The sequence below is a fragment of the Nannospalax galili genome, unplaced genomic scaffold (genome assembly GCF_000622305.1).
Source record: "Nannospalax galili isolate Female #2095 unplaced genomic scaffold, S.galili_v1.0 scaffold803, whole genome shotgun sequence".
Taxonomy (NCBI): Eukaryota; Metazoa; Chordata; class Mammalia; order Rodentia; family Spalacidae; genus Nannospalax; species Nannospalax galili.
In genome coordinates, this window is record NW_008349354.1 from 1,731,715 (window position 1) to 1,755,595 (window position 23,881).

Sequence of the window (23,881 nt, forward strand, 5' to 3'; positions counted from 1 at the left end):
GATAGAACACACAAAGTTATCTGTGGGGAAAAAAGATAACAATACTCAACCAGTGCTTCTAGTTATAAAGTACAAATTTCCAAAGTGAAGCCTTTTTTTTTTTTTTTTTTTTGGCCTTACCTTTGTATTCTTCATCTTGGAAAAAGAAAATTCTGTAGATCACTAAATGTAAAGTTTGAGGAATTAACTTTAAACTTGGGGGGAATTATGAGCACATATATGCCTTAATAAAGAACTAACAAATCACCAAATTTGGACATTGCAGTATCTGATAGGAAGTCTTGTAACCATCATGTAGATGGTGATGTGAAAGCTGAATGCAGACCTGGAAGATAAGGCAAAAATATATGCTGCCATGGAAAATATTTTGACTATTACTAATATTCCTAGTTTGGAGTTTGAGCTACAGGAAGTAACATTGACTATGGTAGTATCAGGAATTTACAAAAGATTCTTGTGTTATGTATTGATACTTGAACTTCGGAATTATAAACTCCTTCACAGTTTTCTGGCTCATCTAAAAAACTCAAGGCAGTATATACCACTGTTTAAGAAGTATGCATTAACTTGACTTGTCCTTTAACACAAATTATTGGATCAGAGGTCAACTAGCCTTTGATGACAGAGAAACAAATCAGTGATCTATGTAGCATTTATCCTTGGTATCTGATTTGCCTTAGATTTATAACTAGCTGATGAGATTTTGTTTATGGTAATGTCTAAGCATTGTTTGGGTTCCGACTATAATAGCCCATGGATATTTTTGTATTAAATCGTGCCTCCACTTTATATTGAGAATTGTAAATGGAAGGCAACAGGATGCTAGATATAGTTTAGTCCTTCAAATTTCATATTAGTCCACAGCATGAAGTTTAAAACAAATTTTATATGTAAAATTTTTGTATGTCGTAATTGAGTTTAAGTAGATTTTTAAAAATATATATGAGAACCTAAAATGACATTTTTATTCTACTGCAGTCTGTGGTACAGATTTCTTTCAATAACTTTGTGTTGAGGTCTGGCTTGGAAACATAATCCTTACATTATATTGTTTTGGCTTTTTAAAAATCATGCCGTATTATGTAGAAAGGTAGTTAATGAGAACCCAATCTCAGCAAAACAAAACAAAACAACAGTAAAGCCAAATGCATATGTGAAGCACAGATCACCTTGTGAGCTCTTCAACTTAGTGGTACTTTTTAATTTATAGTTTTAACAAAATAAATGTTATTACTTGTCTTTTAGAAGGAATAGCTACCTCTTAGTAGACAATACTTATTTTTATTCTCTAGACATTGTAAATTTTGATGACATAGCTTCCTCTGAGAACTTGTTACATCTCACTGCAAATAGACCCAAGATGCCTGGAAGAAGGTTGCCTGGCCGCTTCAATGGTGGACATTCTGTGAGTTATTCTTGCTATAGGAAAACATGAAGATTAAGAAAATACAGAGTCCCCTTGAATATGAGAATGAATCGATTTATAGCCAGATCTAAGTTTAAAAATTAGGAAGACAGCTTTGTGCTCAAGCGACAGATATTTAAGAAATATAGAAAAAGAGATGTGTTTAATTCACAGGGTCTGGAATGAAAAGTCACAGAATCAGAAATAAGAAGTTGTCTTGAGATTATTACCCCAGAGCACAGAGTAGCCCATCTAGTACTAATGATTAGAACTGAGCAGAAAAATACATACTTTAAGAAAGAGTGGGATTTTTTTTTCTCCTGATACAGTCATGATTTTTGTAGTATGTGCCCTCATACTTGAGTAACTTCTTTTGGTGTCTTTTTTTTTTTTTCATCAGGAATATAAATGTACACCAGTATTAATATATTAGCTAAGAAGCATTTTTAAAAAAGATTTATGGTATTATTTTCAGTTATATATGTGTGTGGGTTTGTGTATGTGAGTGCAGTTGCTTGGGTGGGGGGAGAGGGTGGGCAGAGGTGTCCAGTGCCCCTGGAACTCAAGTCATAGGTGGTTGTGAGCTACCTAACGGGTTCTGGGAAGTAAGCTCAGGTCCTCTGTCAGAGCAGTATGAGCTCTTATCTGCTAAGCCATTACTCCAGCCCACTTTTGTGCTTTTAAATGACCTAACTGGGAAAAATTTGTTGCTGTGGGGAAAGCTGGTTTTGCCAATGTATTATTCAGTTTGAAGTTATGTAACTTCTTGTTAACAGCAGTGGAGGAGCAGGAACAGTAGCCGCTAAGTGGTGAAAGTATTAGCTGTATTTTGCAATGCTTATTAGCGCTTTCTTTTTTAAAAAGTCTGTTCTGTCGCTTGATTTTTTTTAAAAAATGCCAAACATTTAGCCAACTCAGAGCCCAGAAAAAACCTTGAAGTTACCAAAAGAAGAAGATAGTGCCAACCTAAAGCCATCTGAGCTTAAAAAGGAAAGCTACTCTCCAAAGGTGAGATACTTTATTGCCCAAGACTTGAATATGATTTCTAGGATTCTTTGGCGCCCTTTAAGAAAAGTTATTCTTTTGTCAAGAAATAAAATTATTGTTGAAACTTTGTTTGAATAAACTTGTCACACTGTTCTCGTCAGCTTTTTATTATTTATTTTTAGTGCACCCGTGTCATGCAAAGCCGCGGAGGTCAGAAGAGGGCTTCAGATTCCCCTGGAACTGGAGTTAAGGATGGTTTGTAGCCTCCATGTGGATGTTGGGAATCGAACCTGGGTCCTCTGCAAGAGCAGTCAGTGCTCTTAACCGCTGAGCCATCTATCCAGCCCCTCTCGTCAGTTTTTTAATAGACGAGCTTACATAAGTTAAAGAATATGCTACATGTTTCATATTTTTCAAGACATAAATTTATATATCTGTTTTCTTAGTAAACATACGTTCTTAGTTAGCCCGCATAAAATAAAGAGGGGCTTGTTTTGTTTTCTTTTGAGGTAGGGTCTCACTATGTGGCTGTGGCCAGGATGTAATTCTCTGTGTAGGGTCCCTCAGATTTGTGTTGATCCTCTTGCCTCCACTTCCTGAGCATTACTATTACAGGCATGTGAGACTATGCTCAGCTCACATAATTAACCTAATCACTTAAAGGGTAGCACATTGAAAATCATGATTTGTTTACTCTTTGTTTAGTCTGGTTCTTGGCATCCTCAAGTATTCGGTATGCACTGGAGTGAGTGCAGATCACATGGGTCCCTCAGTTACATGGTGTGTTTCTATCTTTGGGGGGTGCAGAATTTCACTTTGTAGCCCCAACTGGCCTAGAACTTGCTGTGTAGACCATGCTGGCTGCAATCTCATGGAGATCAGCCTGCCTCTACCCTTCCTGAATTCTGGGGTTAAAGGTGTATGCCACCGTACCTGGCTAAGCTAATGCTATTTTTATTTAAGGTAGTTTTGCTATAACTTGCACATATACTTAATGTCCTGTTTCCTCCTCAGTTAGTCCTTATTTTCATTTTAGGATCTTTGGACACTTTTCTAGTTTATCAAATACATTTAATCCGATTCTCTACATGGTCAATGGGTCTATTTAAATTTTTCTAAAATGGCTTATTTTAATGAAATTCTCAAGAGTTCCAGGCCATGGACTTATTTAATGTCTCGTATGAACTTACCAAACGCTTCATAATTGCTTTTAAGTGATGCTTTGGATAGTTTAAACAATAAAGGAGATCAAAATAACACTTTAATGTTCATCTAGGCAAATTATCCATTAGATAAACTGATGGATTGTTTTCTTTGTTCTTTTTAAAAATAAAGTCATTGACATTTTCATAAGCCCACTAGTGATTTCAGATTTACTCTTGTGAGTTTTTCCAGTGATGAACACCTAATTGCTTTTAGAATTTCCAAGTTTCACATTTATACTGAAGCATAACATGAATATCCCTTTTCCAAAATGCTTGAAGTTAAACATATTTGATATTTATTTAATTTTGGAAAATTTGAAAATATATAATTCTATATATTTTAGGGCCAGAACTTAAGGCTAAACATAAAATTCATTTGCTTACCCACATTGAAGCATGCCTGCATTTTGACTTCAACCCATTTCATGAAGTTGGGGTAAACAGTTTTAAGGTTAATGATTTTCAGATTCCAAATGCTTAGTCTGTATTACATTAATTGTTTTTATTCTTGCTATAAAAATCTTATGGTCTGGGGATGTAGCTCAGTTGAGAGTGATTGCCTATCCTGTGCAAAGCCCTGGCTTTAGTCCCTAGCACTGTGGAACCTGAACAGTGTCTGTAACCTCTGTACTTGAGAGGCAGTGGCAGGAGAACTAGAAGTTCAAGGTCATCCTCAGCTATATAGGGACTTCAAGGCCAGCCTACATGCCTGTGATCCCCCATACTTAGAGACCAGCCTAGACTACATGTGGCCCCCTGTCACAAATCAACACCAAAACAAAATAAAATCTTCTGTGTTTAAATATAATATTAAATATAAGTACAATCATAACAAAAAAACTCTTCATGTTTTTCAGCCATCTCTTTCAACACCTTCAAGTGCTTCTAAAATAAATACATCCACTTTCCTAACTCCATTAGAAATCAAAGCAAAAGTAGAAGCAGATAATGAGAAAAAAGATTCCCTGGATGAACTTAGAGCCCAGATTGTTGAATTACTGTGTATTGTAGACGCACTGAAAAAGGATCACGGGTAAGTGCCAGATGTTTCATCCAAGAAAATATGTGAAGAATTCAATTTTTCAAACTTTCTCAATCAAAGATCTAATCTGCCAAGTTTGGTATAAACAAACAGACGTTTTCAAAGACACTTAAAAAATATTGTTTTTCTTTTATTGATTTTTTTTCCCGTGTGTGTGTGTATTTCATACAGACATCCCCAAAACACCAATGTCACCCTCCCATAATGCACCCCCCCCCCACAGGAGCCCATATATTCTGTCATTCCTGTTACTGTCAAAGACATTTATTTAAACAGTTCTTTTGCCAAAATGTTGAATTGGAAAACTCATTACAGAAATCTGTACTTAAATGTTTAGGTGAGAAGTGGCCAGGCACAGGAGTTAATTGGTCTTGAAAATATTAAGAAAACTCTTATTAATATTTTAAATACAGTATAAATCTCCAGGTACTCAAACTTACCTCTAGGAGGACTGTGACCACTATTTCTGTGAGGGTTCCATTAGATAGTTATGTATAATGAATGGGTCCTGACCCATAAGTGATCTCTAAAGCTCTTCTGATAACTCTGAAATTTTGTGTTGTGGGGTGGTGTGGACCAAACCCAATTTGTTGTGCTTACTAGGCAAGCACTCTACCACTGACCTATGTTGACAGCCCTGAAAGTTTTTATTGGGATTTACAGTGGGACATCCCTAATTGAAAGTTTAGGGGTTTTTCAAAGCCAAAATTTTTTTTAAGAGATACTCTATTACAGCTCCCCTCCTGTTTTAATAAGAAATCAGGACTCAGAAGTAAAACTGTTTACCTGGTGATTACACAGCTCTTGAACTGTAGAGCTAAAACCCAACCACACATCTTTTGTTGGATGATTATAGACTTTTTCTGTAACTTACTATTTTTAAGATATGTTATTTTAAGCACACTCTTGCAGGAGCTTGGTAGGTTAAACAGATCAAAGATAAGTTAATGTAATTGAACTGAAGGCTAGAGTGTTCATCCTACCAAGTCTCTGTCCCCTCTTCAAAAGGATTTCTTGGAAAAATGTGTAAAACTCAAGACCAGAGGCTATGTTACTTTTAGTCTAATTTTAATCATTTCTCTATCAATTTTTAGTTGGCCTAGAATTTTTTTTTTATTATTTTTATGTGTATATGTGTATTGCTTGCATGTAGGTAAGTATACCCGTGTCATGCAATGCCTGCAGAGGACAGAAGAGGCCATCGGATCCCCTGGAACTGGAGTTGTAGACAGTTGTTAGCTGCCATGTGGGTGCTGGGATTCGAACCCAGGTCTTCTGCAAGAACAACCAGTGCTCTTAACTGCTGAGCCATCTCTCCAGCCCAGCCTAGAATTTTTTAAGATTTATTTTTATTTTACAATATGAGTATTTTTCCTGCATGTATGTATATCGTGCATGCAATACCTCTGGAGGCCAGTAGAGGGCATCATATCCCCTGGAACTGATTGTTAGCCACCCATGAAGGTGCTGGTAACTGAATGTGTCCTCTGGAAGAGCAGCCCAGCCAAGTGCTCTTAACCTGAGCTGTCTCTACCCTTTGGTCTAGAATTCTTTATGAAAAAATGGTATGACAACATAAAATGCTTAGTCTGTAGACCACTTTTACCAATAACTCATAGAAGGAAACAAAAATTTTTTTAAAATTTGTTTTTATTTTATGTGTAAAAGTGTTACGCCTGCGTGTATGTAAGTGCACCCATGTTGTTCACTGGTCGTGGAGGATAGAACAGGGTGTCGGATCACCTGGAACTGGAATAACAGACAGTTATTAACTGCCATATGGGTGCTGGGATTTGAACCTGGGTCTTCTGCAAGAACAGCCAGTGCTCTTAACTGCAACCATCTCTGTAGCCCAGTAAACAAAGACTTTAATTTGAATAGCTACCTTATATGTTTGTTATACTTCATATATTATTATATAGTGTATATATTGTGATGATGGATTTTGTTATTTGATATGGATCCTTCAGTTAATCTGATCTGAGAGTTCACAGATTCTGCAGTGTACACAGTAGAAGCTGTAAGTTCATCCCTCAGTAAATGTTGGCTACCTCCCACCAGTTAGAGAACTCTCCTGACTTAAGAATTTTGTTGTTAGACACAGTTGATACCAAGTGCACTGCTTTTGTTCATGTTTGTTTTTTGAGATAATGTCTCATCTAGCCCAGTCCTGCCTTCAGCTCTCAAACTTACTATGTTGTTGGGGATAACCTTGAACGCCTGATCCTCCTGCCTTAACTTGATAAGGACAACCTGGTTTTCAGGCAGATACCACCATGTTTATGCTTTTTAATGAAGTAGCGGTTAGATACACAAATTGCCTTTTGGTGCTCTTAAATTATCTATAGGATGAGTAAGATGTTTCGGAATTATCTATCTATTTTTGAAATCTTTTCAAAGATTATTTTCAACATTTGAGTTCCTCTGAAAAAAATAAAGGTGGATGGCAGGTTTTTTTAAAGTTAAAATTACAACACATCAGTTAAGAAAATGAGTAGATATACATTGGAATATTAATTGAGAAATATACCGTGTGGCTGCATGCAGCAACATGTCAGTCTTTGAAGTGGGAGGTGGATCAGGTCCCCTCCCACTGGGTCACAATGTAGCCGTAACTGGCCTGAAACTTGCTATGTAGACCAGGCTGGCCTCAAACTCATGGCGATCCACCTGCCTCCGCCTCCCCAGTTCTGGGATGTGTCAAACCATGTCCTGCAAAGTTTGCTTTCAATATAAAGAAATGACTTTCCCATTATTAAAGCAACAGAAATAATTCATTTTGAACCACTAATTTGAAATATAAAAACATTTTAAAGTTTCTTTATTATATGTTTTATAATTATTTTGATCATGTCTTCTTCCCACTACCTGCCCCCAACTCCTCACCACCCCCATGTTCCCCTCCCAACTCCATGTTCTCTCTCTTTTTTTTTTCCCAAATGATCCATTTGAGAACAATTAGTGCTGCCTGACTGTGTTTGAATGTGGCGCCGGTTCATGGGTGCTTTGCTTACCCACCAGGGGCCACACCCTGAAGAAAACTGACTGTTCCTCACAGTCAAAGCAGTATCTCCTGAGCTCCTGAGCTGTGGTCAGGGCTTTATGAGCACCTCTCTCATCTGTATTAGAGGTTGACTGAGGAAGACAAACCTTTCTTGCCTTTTTAAAATAGGTTTTTCAAGCTTTTTTTCTATAGTACTTTTTTTTTTTTTTTTTTTTTTTTTTGGTGTATTTGAGACAGGATCTCCCTATGTAGCCACAGCTGGCCTGGATTCATTATGGAGACCAGGCTGGCCTTGAACTCACAGAGAGGGCCTGCCTCTGCCTCCCAAGTGCTGGGATTAAAGGCGTGTGCCATCACACCCGGCCTACATTACTCTTTAGGCGAGTTTTTTTAGGGTATGTTAGAAGGCAAAAAAGTGTACATTTTGATCCCTGTCCCTCTTATTTTCTATGATCCCAGAAAAAGCCAACCAAATAAAAACATAGGTATATCAATAGTAATTATAATGTGAAAAATTTAAGATACTGCCCTCCATCCACCTCGAGTCAGCTTGCTCCATGCTTTTGGGGTTTACTTTTTCTTTGCTAAATAAACTTTTGCTGACTCTTTAAAAAAATAAAAGAAAGGAACATGAATTTTAACAGTCTTGAAATGTTTTAAAATAATTTCTGAAAAGCCATAATATAGAATATATAATTATAGAATGACTATGTAGAAATGCTGAAAAAAATGACATGAGTTAAAGATTATTGGCTGAGGGGCTGGAGAGATGGCTCAGCAGTTAAGAGCACTGATTGCTCTTGCAGAGGACCCGGGTTCAATTCCTAGCACCCACATGGTGGCTACAAACCGTCCTTAACTCCAGTTCCAGGGGAATCCGACACCCTCTTCTGACCTCCGCAGCATTGCACAACATGGGATTAAAAAAAGATTATTGGCTGAACTAATAGAAACTTGCAGCTCCCATTAACTTATGAAATACACTGATTTGCCCTGTAGTGTAACTTGCTCACAGTCATTTATCAGTTGAGCTCAGGAGTCTTCAGCTTATAAAATGCATGTAGACAAATATGAAGAATTGCTTTTGAAAGCTGTGTATTCTTTCTCTATTTTGTCATAAGTAGTTTTGAATTTATTTTTTTAACTCAGGCACATTTGTCACTGTTTTGGTGCTTTAAATTTTTTCAACTAAGTTGAACTACTGGAACAAAAGAATTAGAAACATTTCTAAGTTAGCATGGCCATTCCTTTTAGGAAGTTTCTCATGTGCTAGGAGGCTAGTAGTAAAGAGATTCTGTTAACGTGACTCACATAAACTGCTTAATTGGAAGACCTAACAGTACTCCTTTGCTCTTAGGAGAGAACTGGAAAAACTGCGCAAAGATTTAGAAGAGGAGAAGGTGATGAGGAGCAGTCTAGAGGTAATTCAGTTCTTGTGTTGCAGCATTTCGATTTAGAACGTGTCAGGTGGTTGTTTCCTCCCAACTGTGGTTGGTTCTACTAGAAATTATGCTCGCCTCCCTCAGATGAACTGCACGATTACAAGTTACTAAGTCTCTTGTTGGCTGTCTGTCACTTTATTTATACCCCTCATAAGAACTTTTTGTTGCAGGGCTGGGGATCAAACATAGGCCCTTGTGTATGCTAGGAAGTGTTTAGTTACTGAACTGTGTCCCCAGCTCAGTGAAAAGTTTTCAGTGCTAACTCGGAGCAGTACAGTTTGTGAACTACAGGGTATCTAGAGGTATCTAGTTTTGAATAAAATAAACATAGCTCTTGCCCCCGTGGTATCTAATTCTTAGATCTACAGTTTTCTTTTTCTTTTCACTTATATATATATTTCCTTTTCTTTTTTTTGCCTCCAGGGCCAAGCTGGTTGTGGGACTGATTTGTGTTTGATGGAAATTTTACTCAGTTTCCTTTATCTTCTTTAATGTTTTCTCCTCACTGACTTTCTTCCTTTCATCTGTTTCTGTGTGTATCAGGGGAAATTGTATTCTGTCTTTTTCAGAGGCCTTCTTCATCACCTTGTCCCCTCTACCTTTTTACCTTGTTGGAGTATATTGCAGTATGTTTCCTAAACTTCCTGATTTGCAAGGGCTGCTCTTTCAGTTTTAAACTATGTATCAAGTAGGCTTAGGTCTTGCTGGACACTCTAGTAGTCTGCAAGGGTCATTGCTCCTGCTATAAAGAGGAGGGAAACCAGCATTTAGACTGACAATGGTAGAGGAAATTCAGTTTTTAAGAGAAACAGAGTTCAAAACCTTTATTTTTTAGGAGTCGTTACCCTGTATGAACTTGTGGGAGTCACTTAGCCTTCTGTGACTTTAGTAGATGTAGTGTATGTTATGGTAACAATACTTTGTAAATTGTCAGAACTCCATTTATATCTGACAAGTCTCTTTTGATACCTTTGTATGAAAATACTCATTTTCCCCTGTACCCCTTATTAAAAAACAAAGACCTAGCCTGATGTGTGCCTTTAATCCCAATACTTGGGAGGGGGGCAGGTAAGCCTCTGTGAGTTGACGCCAACCTGGTCTGTGTAGCAAGCTTTACAGATCAGTCAGGGCTACACATTGAGACACTAATGTGTGTGGGTTCTTCCCTAGCTGCCCTCCTGATCTACTCCAGTTGTTTTATTTCATTTGGGTCTATTTGCTATAAGGTAGAAACAGTTCTCACCCTACCTCCCCTTACTGTATAGCCCAGAGTGCTCTCAAACCCACTGTAATATCCCTGCCTTCGGCCTCCCTCGAGCTGGGATTACAGGCATGTCCCGGCACATCCAATCTCAGTTGTCTTTAACCCCACGCATTTTAGGTTATATTTGCTGAGGGCACACCTCGAGTGTGTCCTTCACCATTACCGCCTTGTGAAAGGTTTGTCATGGCTCAGGGATGATGCATTGTGCTTTCTCTGCTTTCTCTCTGCTTCTCCGTGTGTGTGTGTGTGTGTGTGTGTGTGTGTGTGTGTGATTTTTCCTATACTGCTTAATTCAAATGTGAGCATTGCTTAACATTGTTCCTGTAGGAACTTGCATTGCTACATTTGCTATTGATACTTTTATTCAACAATACTATTTTTTTGCACGCCGAGTAATTGGACTTTAGATACAGAAGTCAAAGTTTAGAGGCTTGAAAATGTGGTCACATGGTAATGCTATGCTAACTTAAACCTTACTAAAAGCATTTTATATTGTCCAATTTATGTTTTATATTTTAGGTGGAAATAGAAAAGCTGAAGAAAGCTATCCTGTCTTCTTGAGGTCATGCGAACACAGTGTTCTTAATGTTCCAGGGATTTAGAAGCATCACTACAAACTTCAGCTGACTTGTTACAGAGAACAAATGCTGGTGTTGTGATAATGAGACATAAGGCTATGAACTTTGATATCCGTTGACAGTTAGGGGAGTGAAAATTTTTATATATTTTGTTTTGCCAATATGAAAAAAAAAAGAGGCCTTAATTCTTACTGTGCTGGGATTGCAAACATTTTTGTTGTCGTTTGCTTGAAAATACTACTGAATCTGTATAAAAAGGAAAGTTCACAATAGTTTTTTTATTGAGACTTGTAGTATTATTTTTAAAGAGGTCTATACTATAAATATGGTAATATCTTTACAAATAATCTGTAAGATAAACTATTTGAGAGGGACAAGTTAGCTTTATAGTAACTAAAGTCACTACTTTCCCATAATAAGGGATATAAAATTTATGTGTGAGTATATATATGTGTATACACACAGACACACACACATACATTTCCTTTTAGCTTCTTACCGGGGATTACACTGTTGTGCCTGTTTGTCTGCAGTGCTGTTTATATTTTGGGTGATGAAACAGGAGTTTCCTAGCTATAAACCAGGTTATTCACCCATGCGTATAGTAATAATTAATTAAATAGTAAATAACTTCAACTTTTAGAGTGTTTTATAATGCTTGCACTATTATAGGATTCATAAAAGGAATTTTATTAAAATGTACTGGAATTAAACTTTGGGAAACAGTGAATTTTGTTTTAAATTTATGGGATCTAAGAAATCTAAAAATGTCAGATTAGTTCTTGTGCCTGAAACTACAGTACATATGAACTCTGTAAACACCAGCCTCTTGCTGTATGTTTGTGCTTATTTTACAGTCCTAAGTATTACTCACTTCACTGTCTTGTATTTAGTGCTTTGTGCTTTCCCTCTAATTTTAGTAATGGTACTATTAGGAAACAAACCCCAAACCTTTTCATCTTTTCAGAACCTCAGGTTTTACAGACGTAATTTATCTAATAGACCAAATAAACTCCTAGGGATATTTTGGACTGTTAATTTAGGCAAAATGTTTAGAAAGAGTATTAATATTTCATAAAATAACATAGGTTATCCAAACCAAATATAATAGACTGTATTAAAAATGCATTTCAGAATGAACGAATTAGCAGTTTCTTTAGCACCACATATGAACAGTTGGGTATTTAAAAATATTATATCTGTTGGGGGCAGGCAGCATGTCTAAAAACACATGGGTTAATGTAAAAATTTTGAAATTTTTTATACTTGTGAAAAATTTAGATCTTTAGCTTTATTATAGTAAATGAGTGTCATATTGTGAGTTATCCTGCTTCCTTTTGAAAAAAAAAAAACTACCAAACCAATTATTTTTCCTTTACATTTTAGTCTTAAAACAGAAAAAATATTTGTAAATTAAATTTGTTGCTTTGCTTCAAATAAAAGAGAACTGAAGTAGAAAATAATAGAATTGCCAATACAGATTTACTTATGCTTAAATTTCACTTCTGGGGATAGAGAGCTAATTTTGTATCAAGTGTGTGTATTTTAGTTTAGCTTAGTTTTTTTTTTTTTTTTTTTTTGGACACAGTTTTATGTATCTCAGGCTAGACTCGAATTTGCTACCTAGCTGCAGATGACCTTGAATTCCCAATCCTCCTGCCTTTTCCTGCCAAGCGCTGGGATTACACGTGTACCCCACTGTGCCTAGCCATCTTAGCCATTTCAAGTTTTGGATCATCTAATGAGTGGTTATTACTGAACAAAATCATTCCATTTTATTTTGATTTTTAAATGATTAGTCAAATGGATTCTTTGCTCTCTGTTAAATAAATTGGTTCTTTAATGACTGTCCTTAGATAAAAGTAAAACATTCCATCCTAGAACTCATTCTCTAACTTCCCCACTGGAAGAGCTGCTGTTTGCACCCCACATTGCTGGGAAGGGAGCAGGTTCTAGTAGAGGTCAAGCTGTTCTTAAAAGTTCTTTTTGAACTAACTATACTTGGTGACAGTGTACCTGAATTCCAGCACTTAGGAGACTGAGGCAAGAAAATCATGAATTTGTGACCAGGCCAAGCTGTGTCATGGTCCTATGCCCACAAAAAACAAGTAAAACATACTTTGGGGTGTGTGTATTGGGATGTGTGTGTGCGTTTCTGGACATGTTTCACTAGTGTATCAGTGGTGCTGAGTACTGAGGTCGAAGCTCTGGCCTTCCCTACTCCTGCAGAATAGTGAACTGTGCACTCCTCTGGGTGTGTACTCTGCCCTTGACAGAGCAGTTAAGGAAAATCAAGTGAGCTTGTTACTTAAAGGGAAAATTGATTCCTTTAATACAGTAATTTACCAGTGTTTGCTCTTGATGTGAATAATTACTATTCCTTAAAGTTGGCATCACAAAATGATATGTAATAATAACGTCTAGAGGTAAGACGTTACCCCCCGCCCCCCATATGAGTATAAAAGACAGCACAAGTCTGTCTTTGCCAAATTATTAGTAAATGCATGGTTCAGACTTGCTGTTCTTTGAAACAGTGCTACTAGGTTTCTAATTGAATTTCCATGTTGTTTTGTGTGTGACCAGTAAGCTTCTGTGTTACTATAAAGCTGTTACCTCTATAGAATTGTGCAGGACCTCACAGGAAAGTGACGATGTAGAGAGAGAAAGGCCTGGTCTAACAGAAGATTCTCCTTTTAAATACTTCTTACTGTGATCACAGACAAAAATTTCCAAGTGCTCTATTGATTTTTTTGGATAAATATTTTATGCTTGCATTTAAACTTGAAATGTACAAGAACAAGACAATCAGTTAAAATCAGAAACAAGAAGTGTTATGATGTAATGGCCTTGTGCTGTAGCAATAACATGACCAAGTGCAATGACTTTAATAAAATCATCTTTTGAAAGTTGCTGCTATGAATATTTTCGGTTATAAATTCTGTCCCCGTTTAGCCTAACTTGCCTTCAATAAATTGTTATTCAGTTGATGTTTTGATAACCTAACATTCCACAAATCCATATATATATATATATATATATATACACACACATACATACACACACATATATATACAAGAAAGCATGACTTTTCTTCAGAAGGAAAATTCATAATAAAACCATTGTATTGCCGCTTGTGTTAGTTTTTATTGGTTGTTCACTAATTTCAACATTTGCTATATTTTTTAGTGTGATGAAATTATTTTGTATTTTCAAAAAAAATAGCAAAACTAAAGCATTAAAAGTTCTGGAACTGGATGGATTTTACCAAACTATTCTGAGTGGGTTATTTCATTTGAAATTGGTTGACAGTTACTACCTCGCAGGATTTGGGGGAGAATTTGAGGTGATTTATATAAAGTGTCTTATAGAGCACTTGGCAGAGAATTGGATGAAAAAATGAAAGTTGCCACTACTCTTTAGAAGCACTCTGCAGTGTTGGATGTGGTATGAATTAAGATTAAAGACTCCTTTCCTCTGGTTCTGAATACAGCATCCCTTTCTTTGGGGGAGCTACTCTTATTTGTGTGATAAAATTTGAAAGCAATTGCCCCTTCAGAGAGTGCTTAGATCAAATTGAGTTCATCAGAGCCAAGCAAGATTTTAGACTGGAAGGAAGAGCTGTGGGTGAGTGTGCTCTCCACATTAGCGTTTCTATCATCTGGAAAATGTGGATTTGAACGGACGGTACAGCATGGAGCTAGAAAGAGCATCCGGGACGAACACTTATCAGTGTTTCTCGAGCCCCCACCCCCCACCCCCCGGTCATAAGGACGAGTGAAATTGAGGCCAGTAAAGGGCTGGGGATATGGCTCAATGGTAGAGCACTAGTGTCTAGCTTCATAAGACCTCAGTTTCAAACCCCGGTACAAGAAATTTTTGTCAAAAAATAAGGCAAGGGCCATACTGTGGCTGAAAATAAGCCATATGCACTGCCCCAATGTGTGCTGGGAGAGTTAGAACATGCAGAGTATGGGAGTAAACATGTATCACTTCAATTTTAGAAAAATTCTTAGTTTGAAATCCCCCCCTTCCCTTGTTTTTGGGCTGGAGATTGAAGCCCCAGGCCTCAAACATGCTAGGCAGGCTCTGCCACTGAGCTGTATATATGTAGCCCCAGGCACACACCTTTTTAAAAAAGAGTTTATTTTTTTTAAGATTGTGTGTGTGTTGGAGGCAGGTATACACATGCATGTGGGTTCTGGTAGAGGCCAAAAGAGGGTGGGTCTTCTGGAGCTGTCAGCCACCTGATATGGGTGCTAAGAACTGAACTCTGGAAGAGCAGTGTGTACTCTTTAAAACTGCCGACCTGGCTCTCCAGTCCTTAGAAAGTATGCCCAAGAGTGGTATAGCTGGATCATATGATAGGGTCTGTTTCTAGCTTTTTGAGGGACTTCTGTTAATCCATGGAAATCTCCCCCAAATCACATGCATGAGCACCTGAACACACAAGTACAAGAGCACATACAAAAGCAAACAGTGGTGGCGCACGCCTTTAGTCCCAGCACTGGGGAGGCAGAGGCAGGCAGATCTCTGTGAGTTCAAGGCCAGCCTGGTCTACATAGTTCAGGTCAGCTGGGACTACAGGGAGACCCTGTCTCAAAAAGACAATAAATTAAATAAATAAAAAATCCTCATGTAGAATGAAAAAGGAACCATTTCATTAGCCTAACAGGTAAAGGTGCTTGCTGCCAAGCTGGACAACTTGAGTTTAATCCTTGGGACACACATGGTATAGAGAACTAACTGTGGGAAGTTGTTTTATACCCTCCACATACGTGCCCTGGTACCGTGGCATGTGTGTGCCTGCACACAGTAAATACAGGCAATTAAACATAATTTTTTGAAGAATTATTTATTCCAAAGAGGAAATTTTTTTTTTTTTTTTTTTGGTCTTTTTGAGACAGGGTCTCCCTGTAGCCCCAGCTGTCCTGGAACTCACCAGGCTGGCCTTGAACTCACAGAGATCCACCTGCCTCTGCCTCCCAAGTGCTGGGATTAAAGGCGTGCGTCACCATGCCTGGCCCATCAAAGAAGCAATTTTTAACACATTTTTCCAGAAATAACTTGAAGCAGGCTACATAAAAATACATACACATGAAGTTTAAGGGTGGAAAGTATGGTTAAGAAATCAAAGACTAAAGCCGGGCCTGGTGACACACATCCTCAGTCCAGCACTTAGGATGCAGAGTTTGGCAGATCTCTGTGAGCTCGAGGTCAGCCCAGTCGACCCAGCAAACTCCAGGGCACCTGGGGTCACAGGGAGACCCTCCCCCCCAACAAAAAAAGATCAAGACCATGGGATTTGCCAACGTGGGGTCAACTTTGGTGGAATAATGGTTTCCATTACCTCTTTTTTTTTTCTTTTTTTTAAATCCTAGTTTATTGGCTTGCTAACAGCATAGGGTGGGGGTTTACTTACAGAAGAGTGGGTGCCCCCCATCTACGGCTGCACTGGAAAGTCCACACTTCAATATAGATCCTATGACTTACCAACAGCCACACAAAATGGCGAGAAGTGCCTTATGGCATTCTTGGTTTATATATCCTTAGGCCCTCCCCCACATACACTAAGGTCGACTGATTGGGTGGGAGGGGTAATTGACTCCTCCCTCGACTCCTTGATGAGCATGGGAAGGAGGTGTGACTATAGCTTGCCAGCATGGTGGTTGGAGGACACCAGTTAACACTCCAGTTCTTACATTCTTTCCACCAACTACCGAAAAAGTCCTGGTGCCTTGGAGGAGGTGGTAGGTATAGGATGATTTCCCTTCCATTGTGGTAAGGCACTGAACTTTCGTGTCTCTGCATCATCTTTTTTATGGGCTGTTGGCCCATTTCAGTGGTATTCCATCTACACCATGTAGAGGCTGAATCCAGGTGCTTTCAGGCAGTCTGCCGAGTTCACAGCCAGATCAGGCACTCTCAGAAGGTGGTCTGCTGAGATCTCAGCCCCTACACTGATGGAGGCCAGAACAGGCACCCTCAGGCTGTCTGCTAAGGTCTCAGCCTTACCCTACCATAGGACAGTCTGCCCATAATTTTAAAAAAGCATTTCCTTAGTTAAGAGCTCTGGCTGCTCTCACTGAACCCAGGTTCAGTTCCCAGCACCCACATGGCTACTACCTGTAAATCCAATTCCAAGGTCAGATGCCATTTCCTGCCCTCTGCGGGCATTGCATGTGTGGGTGCACTTAATTCAAAACATTCATACACATTAAATAAGTAACATTTCCACTTGAATGAAAGGAGCAACCACAATGTGTCATGAACACAGCTCCCAGATATTCTGCAGTTTGGAACAAACGAGCAGCCTGGACTCAGGCCAACATAAGCCTCTTCAGGCTTTGTAGCAGATGGGGATTTCTTTTTTTCTTTTTTCTTTTTCTTTTTCTTTTTTTTTTTTTTTTTTTTTTTTGGTCTTTTTGAGACAGGGTCTTCCTGTAGCCCCAGCTGTCTTGGAACTCACTATGTAGACCAGGCTGGCCTTGAACTCACAGAGATCCGCCTACCTCTGCCTCCCAAGTGCTGGGACTACAGGTGTGCGCCACCATGCCAGATGTGGATTTCTTTCAAAGGCTCATCTGATCATCTTTGACCAAAGTTTCTGGGGAAATGGAACTGAAAGAAACGGCACTAATTCTAAGCTCTCTTTGAAGGCTGAGCACCAGAGGCGGGGGGCAGGGAGACATACTCTTAGTTTCTTTTCCTGTTGCTGTTCCTAATACCTGACAAAAGCAATTTAAGGGAGAAGAATTTATTTTGGCTTATAGTTTGAGGTATGATCCATCATGATGGGGAAGTCAGGGCAGCAAGAGCTTGAATCACCTGTTTACATTGCATCTACAAACAGGAAACGATGAATGCTTGGGCTCGGCTCATTTTCTAGTTTCTTTTTAAAATACAGTGTAGGATCCCCGCCCCGGGAATGGTGCCACCCGTAGTGATCTTCTCCCTCCAAGAAAGAGTAACCCTTACAGCATTACCAGAGATCTGTCTTCCAGGTGATGTAGATATCAAATTGACAACAGATTAACTGTCACACATGCTGTTAGACTTAAGGAAAAAGTACTTTAGGTACATTTGTAGTTCTTTTCCTCTCATTCCTGTAAATAACTGACACAGTGAATCAACAGATCCAGGTATCTTTATAGGTGTATGTATTAATGTTCAATATATACCAAAATCCAGCTGTCCTACAAAAGCTTGATTAAAATCCCCTGTTTCAGGAGGAAAAAATTGACAAAATATGGAACACCAAGATATAGCTGTCCCTTTAACAACTGAAAACTTTAGGTAATTGCATCATGAATAAGTAGGGCAATGAGTTTAAAGCTATGCCACTGACTGTAATAAAATTTGAATAACAAAATTTAAAAAGTAGCTAGATATGGTGGCGCATGCCTTTAATCCCAGCACTTAGGAGGTAGAGGTAGGCAGATCTCTGAGTTTGAGACCAGCCTGGTCTACATAGTGAGTCCCAGCTCAGTTCCCGGCTACTGTCTCAAAAATAAATAGGGCTAGCTCGGTGATTAAGAGCACAGGCTGCTCTTGGAGAAGACTTGGATTTGGTTTCCAGCACCCACATGGTGACTAATAACCATCCATAACTCCAATTCCAGGGCATCCAATGTCCCGACGTCCATGGGCATTGTACGACATGGGTGCACTTACATACATGCAAGGCAATACACTCATACACATAAAATACTTAAATAAATTTTAAAAAGTAAAGCTGTACTACTTGAAAAATGCAGCTAGACCACACGAGCTCATTGTTGTATTTTAACTGAATTTTAAATGGGAAGCTATAGAAAAAGATGAAAATCTTCCCAGTTCATTTTATGAATTCATCATAACTTTAATGACTATACCTGATCACTATCAATAAATCTCACAAAGATTTGGTATTAGGACACAACTAGTTTTAGTCCACTGTGTGAAACTGAAAGGAACTGAAAGCATCACGCCATAAAGCAGGGCAAGCTTCACTGGGGTGTGATGATGATTGGTGGCTGGGTACCACTGTCCTGATGGGTACTGTGGCCCAGTGATTCTGTACACCATGCATTTACACTATCAGTGTAGACACCAGCACCAAGCAGAAAAAGCACCAGCCAGTGCCTTGAAATCATGGAAGCAGCTTTGATCTTACAGACCATCTTACTGACCTAAGATAACCTATATGGCCCCTAACAGACAGCAAACGTAGACAAATCAAAGTGAATGATAAAGAAGCAGTTCTCTCCTTTACCCCTAGTCTGTGCTCTCACTTCTTTCCTTTTCCTGTGTCCTTTTCAAATATTCAAGTTGAACTATCTCTGCAAGGCTAATCACTAACACCATAGAATAGTGTGTTATTGCCCTAAAATAGGTATCCAGGGAGCCTGCACAAAACTCTTAAATGTGTTGACTAAAATATGTTCATATTAAATTTGTTAACAATAGATGTCAAAGATTCATAGCTGATGTTTATATTTTGCTCACCATGTACGAAGTGCAGTTACAAATAATCATATTTTTAAGGCTTATTTTTATTGTTTTTAATTATGTAACTGTGTGTGTATAGGTTCCTGCAGAACCTAGAGATGTTGGATCCCCTGGAGGCACATGTAGTTGTGAGCCACTTGACATGTATGATGGAAACCAAGTTTGAGTCCTTTGCAAGAGCACTACATACTTAATCACTGAGCCATCTCTCCAGCCCCTAAAACATTTTTTTAAAAAACAGGGACTCACAATGTAGCCCTGGCTGGCCTGAAACTCACTATGTAGATCAGGCTGGTCTCAAACTCATATTTTCCCCCCGCCCCAAACTTGTAAGTGCTGTGATTAAAGGCATCTACCACATGCCCAGCATAATCATTCTTAATTTATCACTCAACAATCCCATGTGATGGTATTATCCTTCACAGAGGAGGAAACAGGCTCAGAGAGGTGAAATAGCTTGGCCAAGGCCACTTAGCTAATAAGGAATGGAACTGAGTATCTGAGCCCAGGCAGCTGGCTTTGAAGCCTTTGCCCCTGGTCATGAGTTACTCTCACTTCTCTGCATGGATAATGATTAGGAAAAGAGCCAGAATGGCGACTTCAAGATTTCTTCCAGTTCTGTTTTCATTCACTCTTCATGATCCTTTTCATAATTTGAGCAAACGCATTTTCCAGTGCTGAGAACCAAAATAATTAAATCATTTGCCATGATCCCATAGTCTAGATATTCCTGCCTCACATCAAAATGTAGATTTTTAGAGAACATTATTTCATAGTGTACATCTTTGTAAAGTTACAATTTTCCTGGATTTTCAGCACAGATACAAACCCCCCAAATACAGCTGAGCATGGTGGCGCATGCCTTTGATCCCAGCACCCGGGAGACAGAGGCAGGTGGATCTCTGTGAGATCGAGGCCAGCCTGGTCTCCATAGTGGATTCCAGGTCAGCTGGGGTTGTAGGGAGACCCTGTCTCAAAAAATAAAATAAAATAAAATAAAATAAATTAAATTAAATAAATAAAATAAAATAAAATAAAATAAAAAAATAAAATAAAATGAACCAACCAACCAACCAACCAACCAGACAAAACAAAACCTCAAAATCCTGCCCAGTTTATATAAAGAAATTAAGTGAACGCTAGATGGCAGTCAAGGCTCAGTTTCTGTGTGTCCTCTGTAAACCATGTCCTAGCAAAATCTTGGAGGGCTCCAGCCCCCTGAATTTTTCCAGAGCCTGGACACAACCAGTTCATTCCTATGGCCCACGAACTTCCCAGAGCAAAAGTGCCACTGGTAAGGGAATGGTGTTGGGGGCCTTTGCATCAGACTGAAACCAGGCTCTCAAAATTAGTAACTGCATTTGGCAAATCACTCAAATTGTGTCATATCACTTACCATCAAGAGATGTACAAAGAAGAGTTCCTGCTGTCATTCAAAGCCTTTTCTTGGCAAATGCTGGGGCACTGTGGGGGTCAAGTGGGAGGGAGGAGGGCTCTGAGCTTTGGAAGAACACTCACGTCACTACAGCAGCAGCAGAGCTGTCTGTCTGTCCTGTCAGTCTTGTGGATGTTGATGACACAGAGGCGCCTTCAATCCCAGGCTGCAGCAGTGAACCCTAACCAATCCTCCATCCTGTCTTTACTATCATCTGCCCTTGACACTCTGGGAATGGCTTCTCTTTCTCCATGTGTCCTGTCATATACTTCTTCAACTAAGAGAAAAGAAATCCCTCCTGTAGTTACTTATTGTGATGACTGATCCTGGTTGTCAACTTGACACACCTGCAAAGAGGGAACCTCAGCTGAGGAATTTGTTCCACCAGAGTGGCTAGTGAACATGCCTGTGGGGCATTTTCTTAATTGGCAATTGATGTAGGAGGGCCCAGTCCATCATGGGTGGCACCATCCCTAGATAAAAGGCAGCTGAACTTGAACCCAAGAGCAAGCCAGTGAACGGCATTTCATTCCTGCCCTACTGAGATCTTGCTCTGACTTCCTTCAAAAATGGATTGTAATTTGTAAGATGAAATAAACCCTTTCCCCCCCAAATTGCTGTTTGTCAGAATGCTTTATCACAGCAATAGAAAGCAAACTAGAACAATTATGTAGTAAGTTCACAAAGTAGTGAGGCATGCTGTGATATTCTTGTATCCTCAATCCTCCCCCTCCTCCTCTTCCTCCTCCCCCTCCTCCTCCTCTTCCCTCTTCCTCCTCCCCCCTCCTCCCCCTCCTCATCCTCCTCTTCCTCCTCCTCCTTTTTTTCTTGAGACAGGGTCTCACTGTGTAGCCCTGGCAGGCCTACTCTCTGTGTAGATTAGGCTGGCCTCGAACTCACAGAGATCTGCCTGTCTCTGCTCTCCAGAGATGGGATCCAAGTCTCGAGCCACCACACCTGGCCTTTCTACTTCTTATTGTAATTTATAGCTTGTACTACAGTCCAGGCATGGTGCCAAACTGATGCTATGATCATGTGCTATGAAGCAAATCTATTTTCCACTGTAATTCTAAGTAGGAAGCAACTTTTCTCACCAACAAGGGCTTGAAATGTCCATTTTGTAGTGATGCTATAAGCACAGGGGCACAGAAGCAGAAAACAGATTTACTCCAGTAAAGACGTGGTCATCTGAAAGACTTTAGATGTGATGTGGTCTGTTTAGGAGAACCCAGCGAAGTGACATCACACATTCAGCTGCAAAACACATCTAGAAAAAGCCAAAGCTTTTCTGTGACTATGTCAGTTGGGCGTAGTCAGCATATGCAGTGTGTCAAGTAAGTGACAAAATGAGTGATTATGATTTTTTTAAAAAAATTGTTATGTGCATGAGTGTATTACCTGAATGTATGTAAGTGCACCTGTGTTGTGCAGTGCCCATGGAGGTCAGAAGAGGGCTTCAGATCCCCTGGAACTGGAGTTACCGACAGTTGTTAGTCACTATGTGGGTGCTGGGAACCAAACCTGGGTCCTCTGCAAGAGCAGCCAGTGCTCTTAACTGTGGAGCCATCTTTCTAGCCCTGTGATTGTGATTATGATTTTTAATGACGATAATGGACCTGGAGTGTGAGGACACAAACTTGGAATGCTGTGAGAGCTCATATTTAGTGTCACCCTCGAAGGTCTTGGAATGCCCTAGGGGACACACCTTTGGACATGTCTGTGAGGGAGGGCATTTCTAGAGATGCTGAACTGAACAGGGAAGACAGTCTGCACACGGATTCATGGACTGCACCATCCCTTGGACTGGGGTCCCAGCTAGATAAGATGAAGAGAGGTGAGCAGCAGCGTTGGTCCTGATTGGATGTAGTACTGTTCACCATGAGACTCTGCTCATGAGCCAAAACAAACCTTTTATTTTTTAACTTGTTTTTGTCAGGTATATTATAGCAAGAGAACAGTGTTCAGACATAAATGGAACTATTGTCTTGGTCTTGCCAAGATTAATCAACATTTTTGTGGAGGCAGGTAAGAAACTGCAAATGAAATAAAATAATATGTATTTGTTTTAGTTCACTACACACATTAATACATATGCAATGCCAGATGCTGATATACCTTTTGTGGGGGTGTTTCCACTGAATTTATTTGGGCAGAGCCAGGGTGAGAGGCTTTGAACCTGGGAGGCAGTGTTAGACCTCTTGGTGGTGAAGAGTTGAGGGGTTGGGGCAATAGGAACTTGATCTTGGAGTCATGGCTCCACCTAATGGCACTTGACAGCGAAAATCTCTTCATTCATGTCATGAATGGAATGGGCACAGGTGTAGTGCTGGGCACCATGTCCCTGTAATACTAGGTGACAATGCCCACTGTGATTATGTGATGGGGCACCCTCAGGGCTGACCATAGCTATGCCATCTTACAGCTCTAGCAGACATCAGCAACTGAAACTAGAGGCAGTTAGCTCACAGTATGGGGATACAGAAGTTTGGCCCAGTTGTACCAGGATATGGGTTTGAGGAAAAGGTCAATATGTACCTGGCCACTCTTGCTAACTTCTTGTTTCTGGCTTCTTTACTTTCCACTTTGCTTGGCTTCCACTTGCAGGAAGAAACTGTTGGCAACTATTCCACCCCTGAGCTATGAGAAACTGCTTGGGGGCGGGGGGGGGTGGATTTCTACCCCTGAGTGGACAATGATGTGGTTTTTCCGTATAAAAGCTTACTTGAGAAAGACTCAGGGTTGCACTTGAGGTCTAATGCCCAGTGTAGTAGCCAGTTGGTTATAAAGACTTTCTTTTGGCAATATTTCCTGTCTGAGTGGTCTTCTCTGGTAGGACGCCTCAGAACAATTAGGTCCTGGCACTTGCAGCTCACCTTATGGAAAACCCTGTGGGATGGGGACTTATCACATCTGTTCATGTTGCCAGTCTCCCCCAAGGACTTCGTCTTTATGAGCTACAGCAGTAAATATCAGAAACAGGACTTGGGCACAGAGATTCGCCTTTAAATTTTTTAAAATTCAATATATATATA

General features: G+C 39.5%; 1 protein-coding gene across 1 annotated transcript in view; it reads left to right on the plus strand.

The window, feature by feature from the left end:
• Cd2ap (CD2 associated protein) overlaps positions 1 to 13,836 on the plus strand; it is a 122,909-nt gene extending 109,073 nt beyond the window's left edge. Inside the window, exons 14-18 of the mRNA XM_008846733.3 lie at positions 1,293 to 1,405; positions 2,315 to 2,413; positions 4,455 to 4,630; positions 9,001 to 9,064; positions 10,869 to 13,836. Coding sequence (XP_008844955.1) covers positions 1,293 to 1,405; positions 2,315 to 2,413; positions 4,455 to 4,630; positions 9,001 to 9,064; positions 10,869 to 10,910 — 494 coding nt within the window. The 3' untranslated portion in view covers positions 10,911 to 13,836. The remainder of the gene's footprint in view (positions 1 to 1,292; positions 1,406 to 2,314; positions 2,414 to 4,454; positions 4,631 to 9,000; positions 9,065 to 10,868) is intronic.
• The last annotated feature ends 10,045 nt before the right edge of the window (positions 13,837 to 23,881 follow it).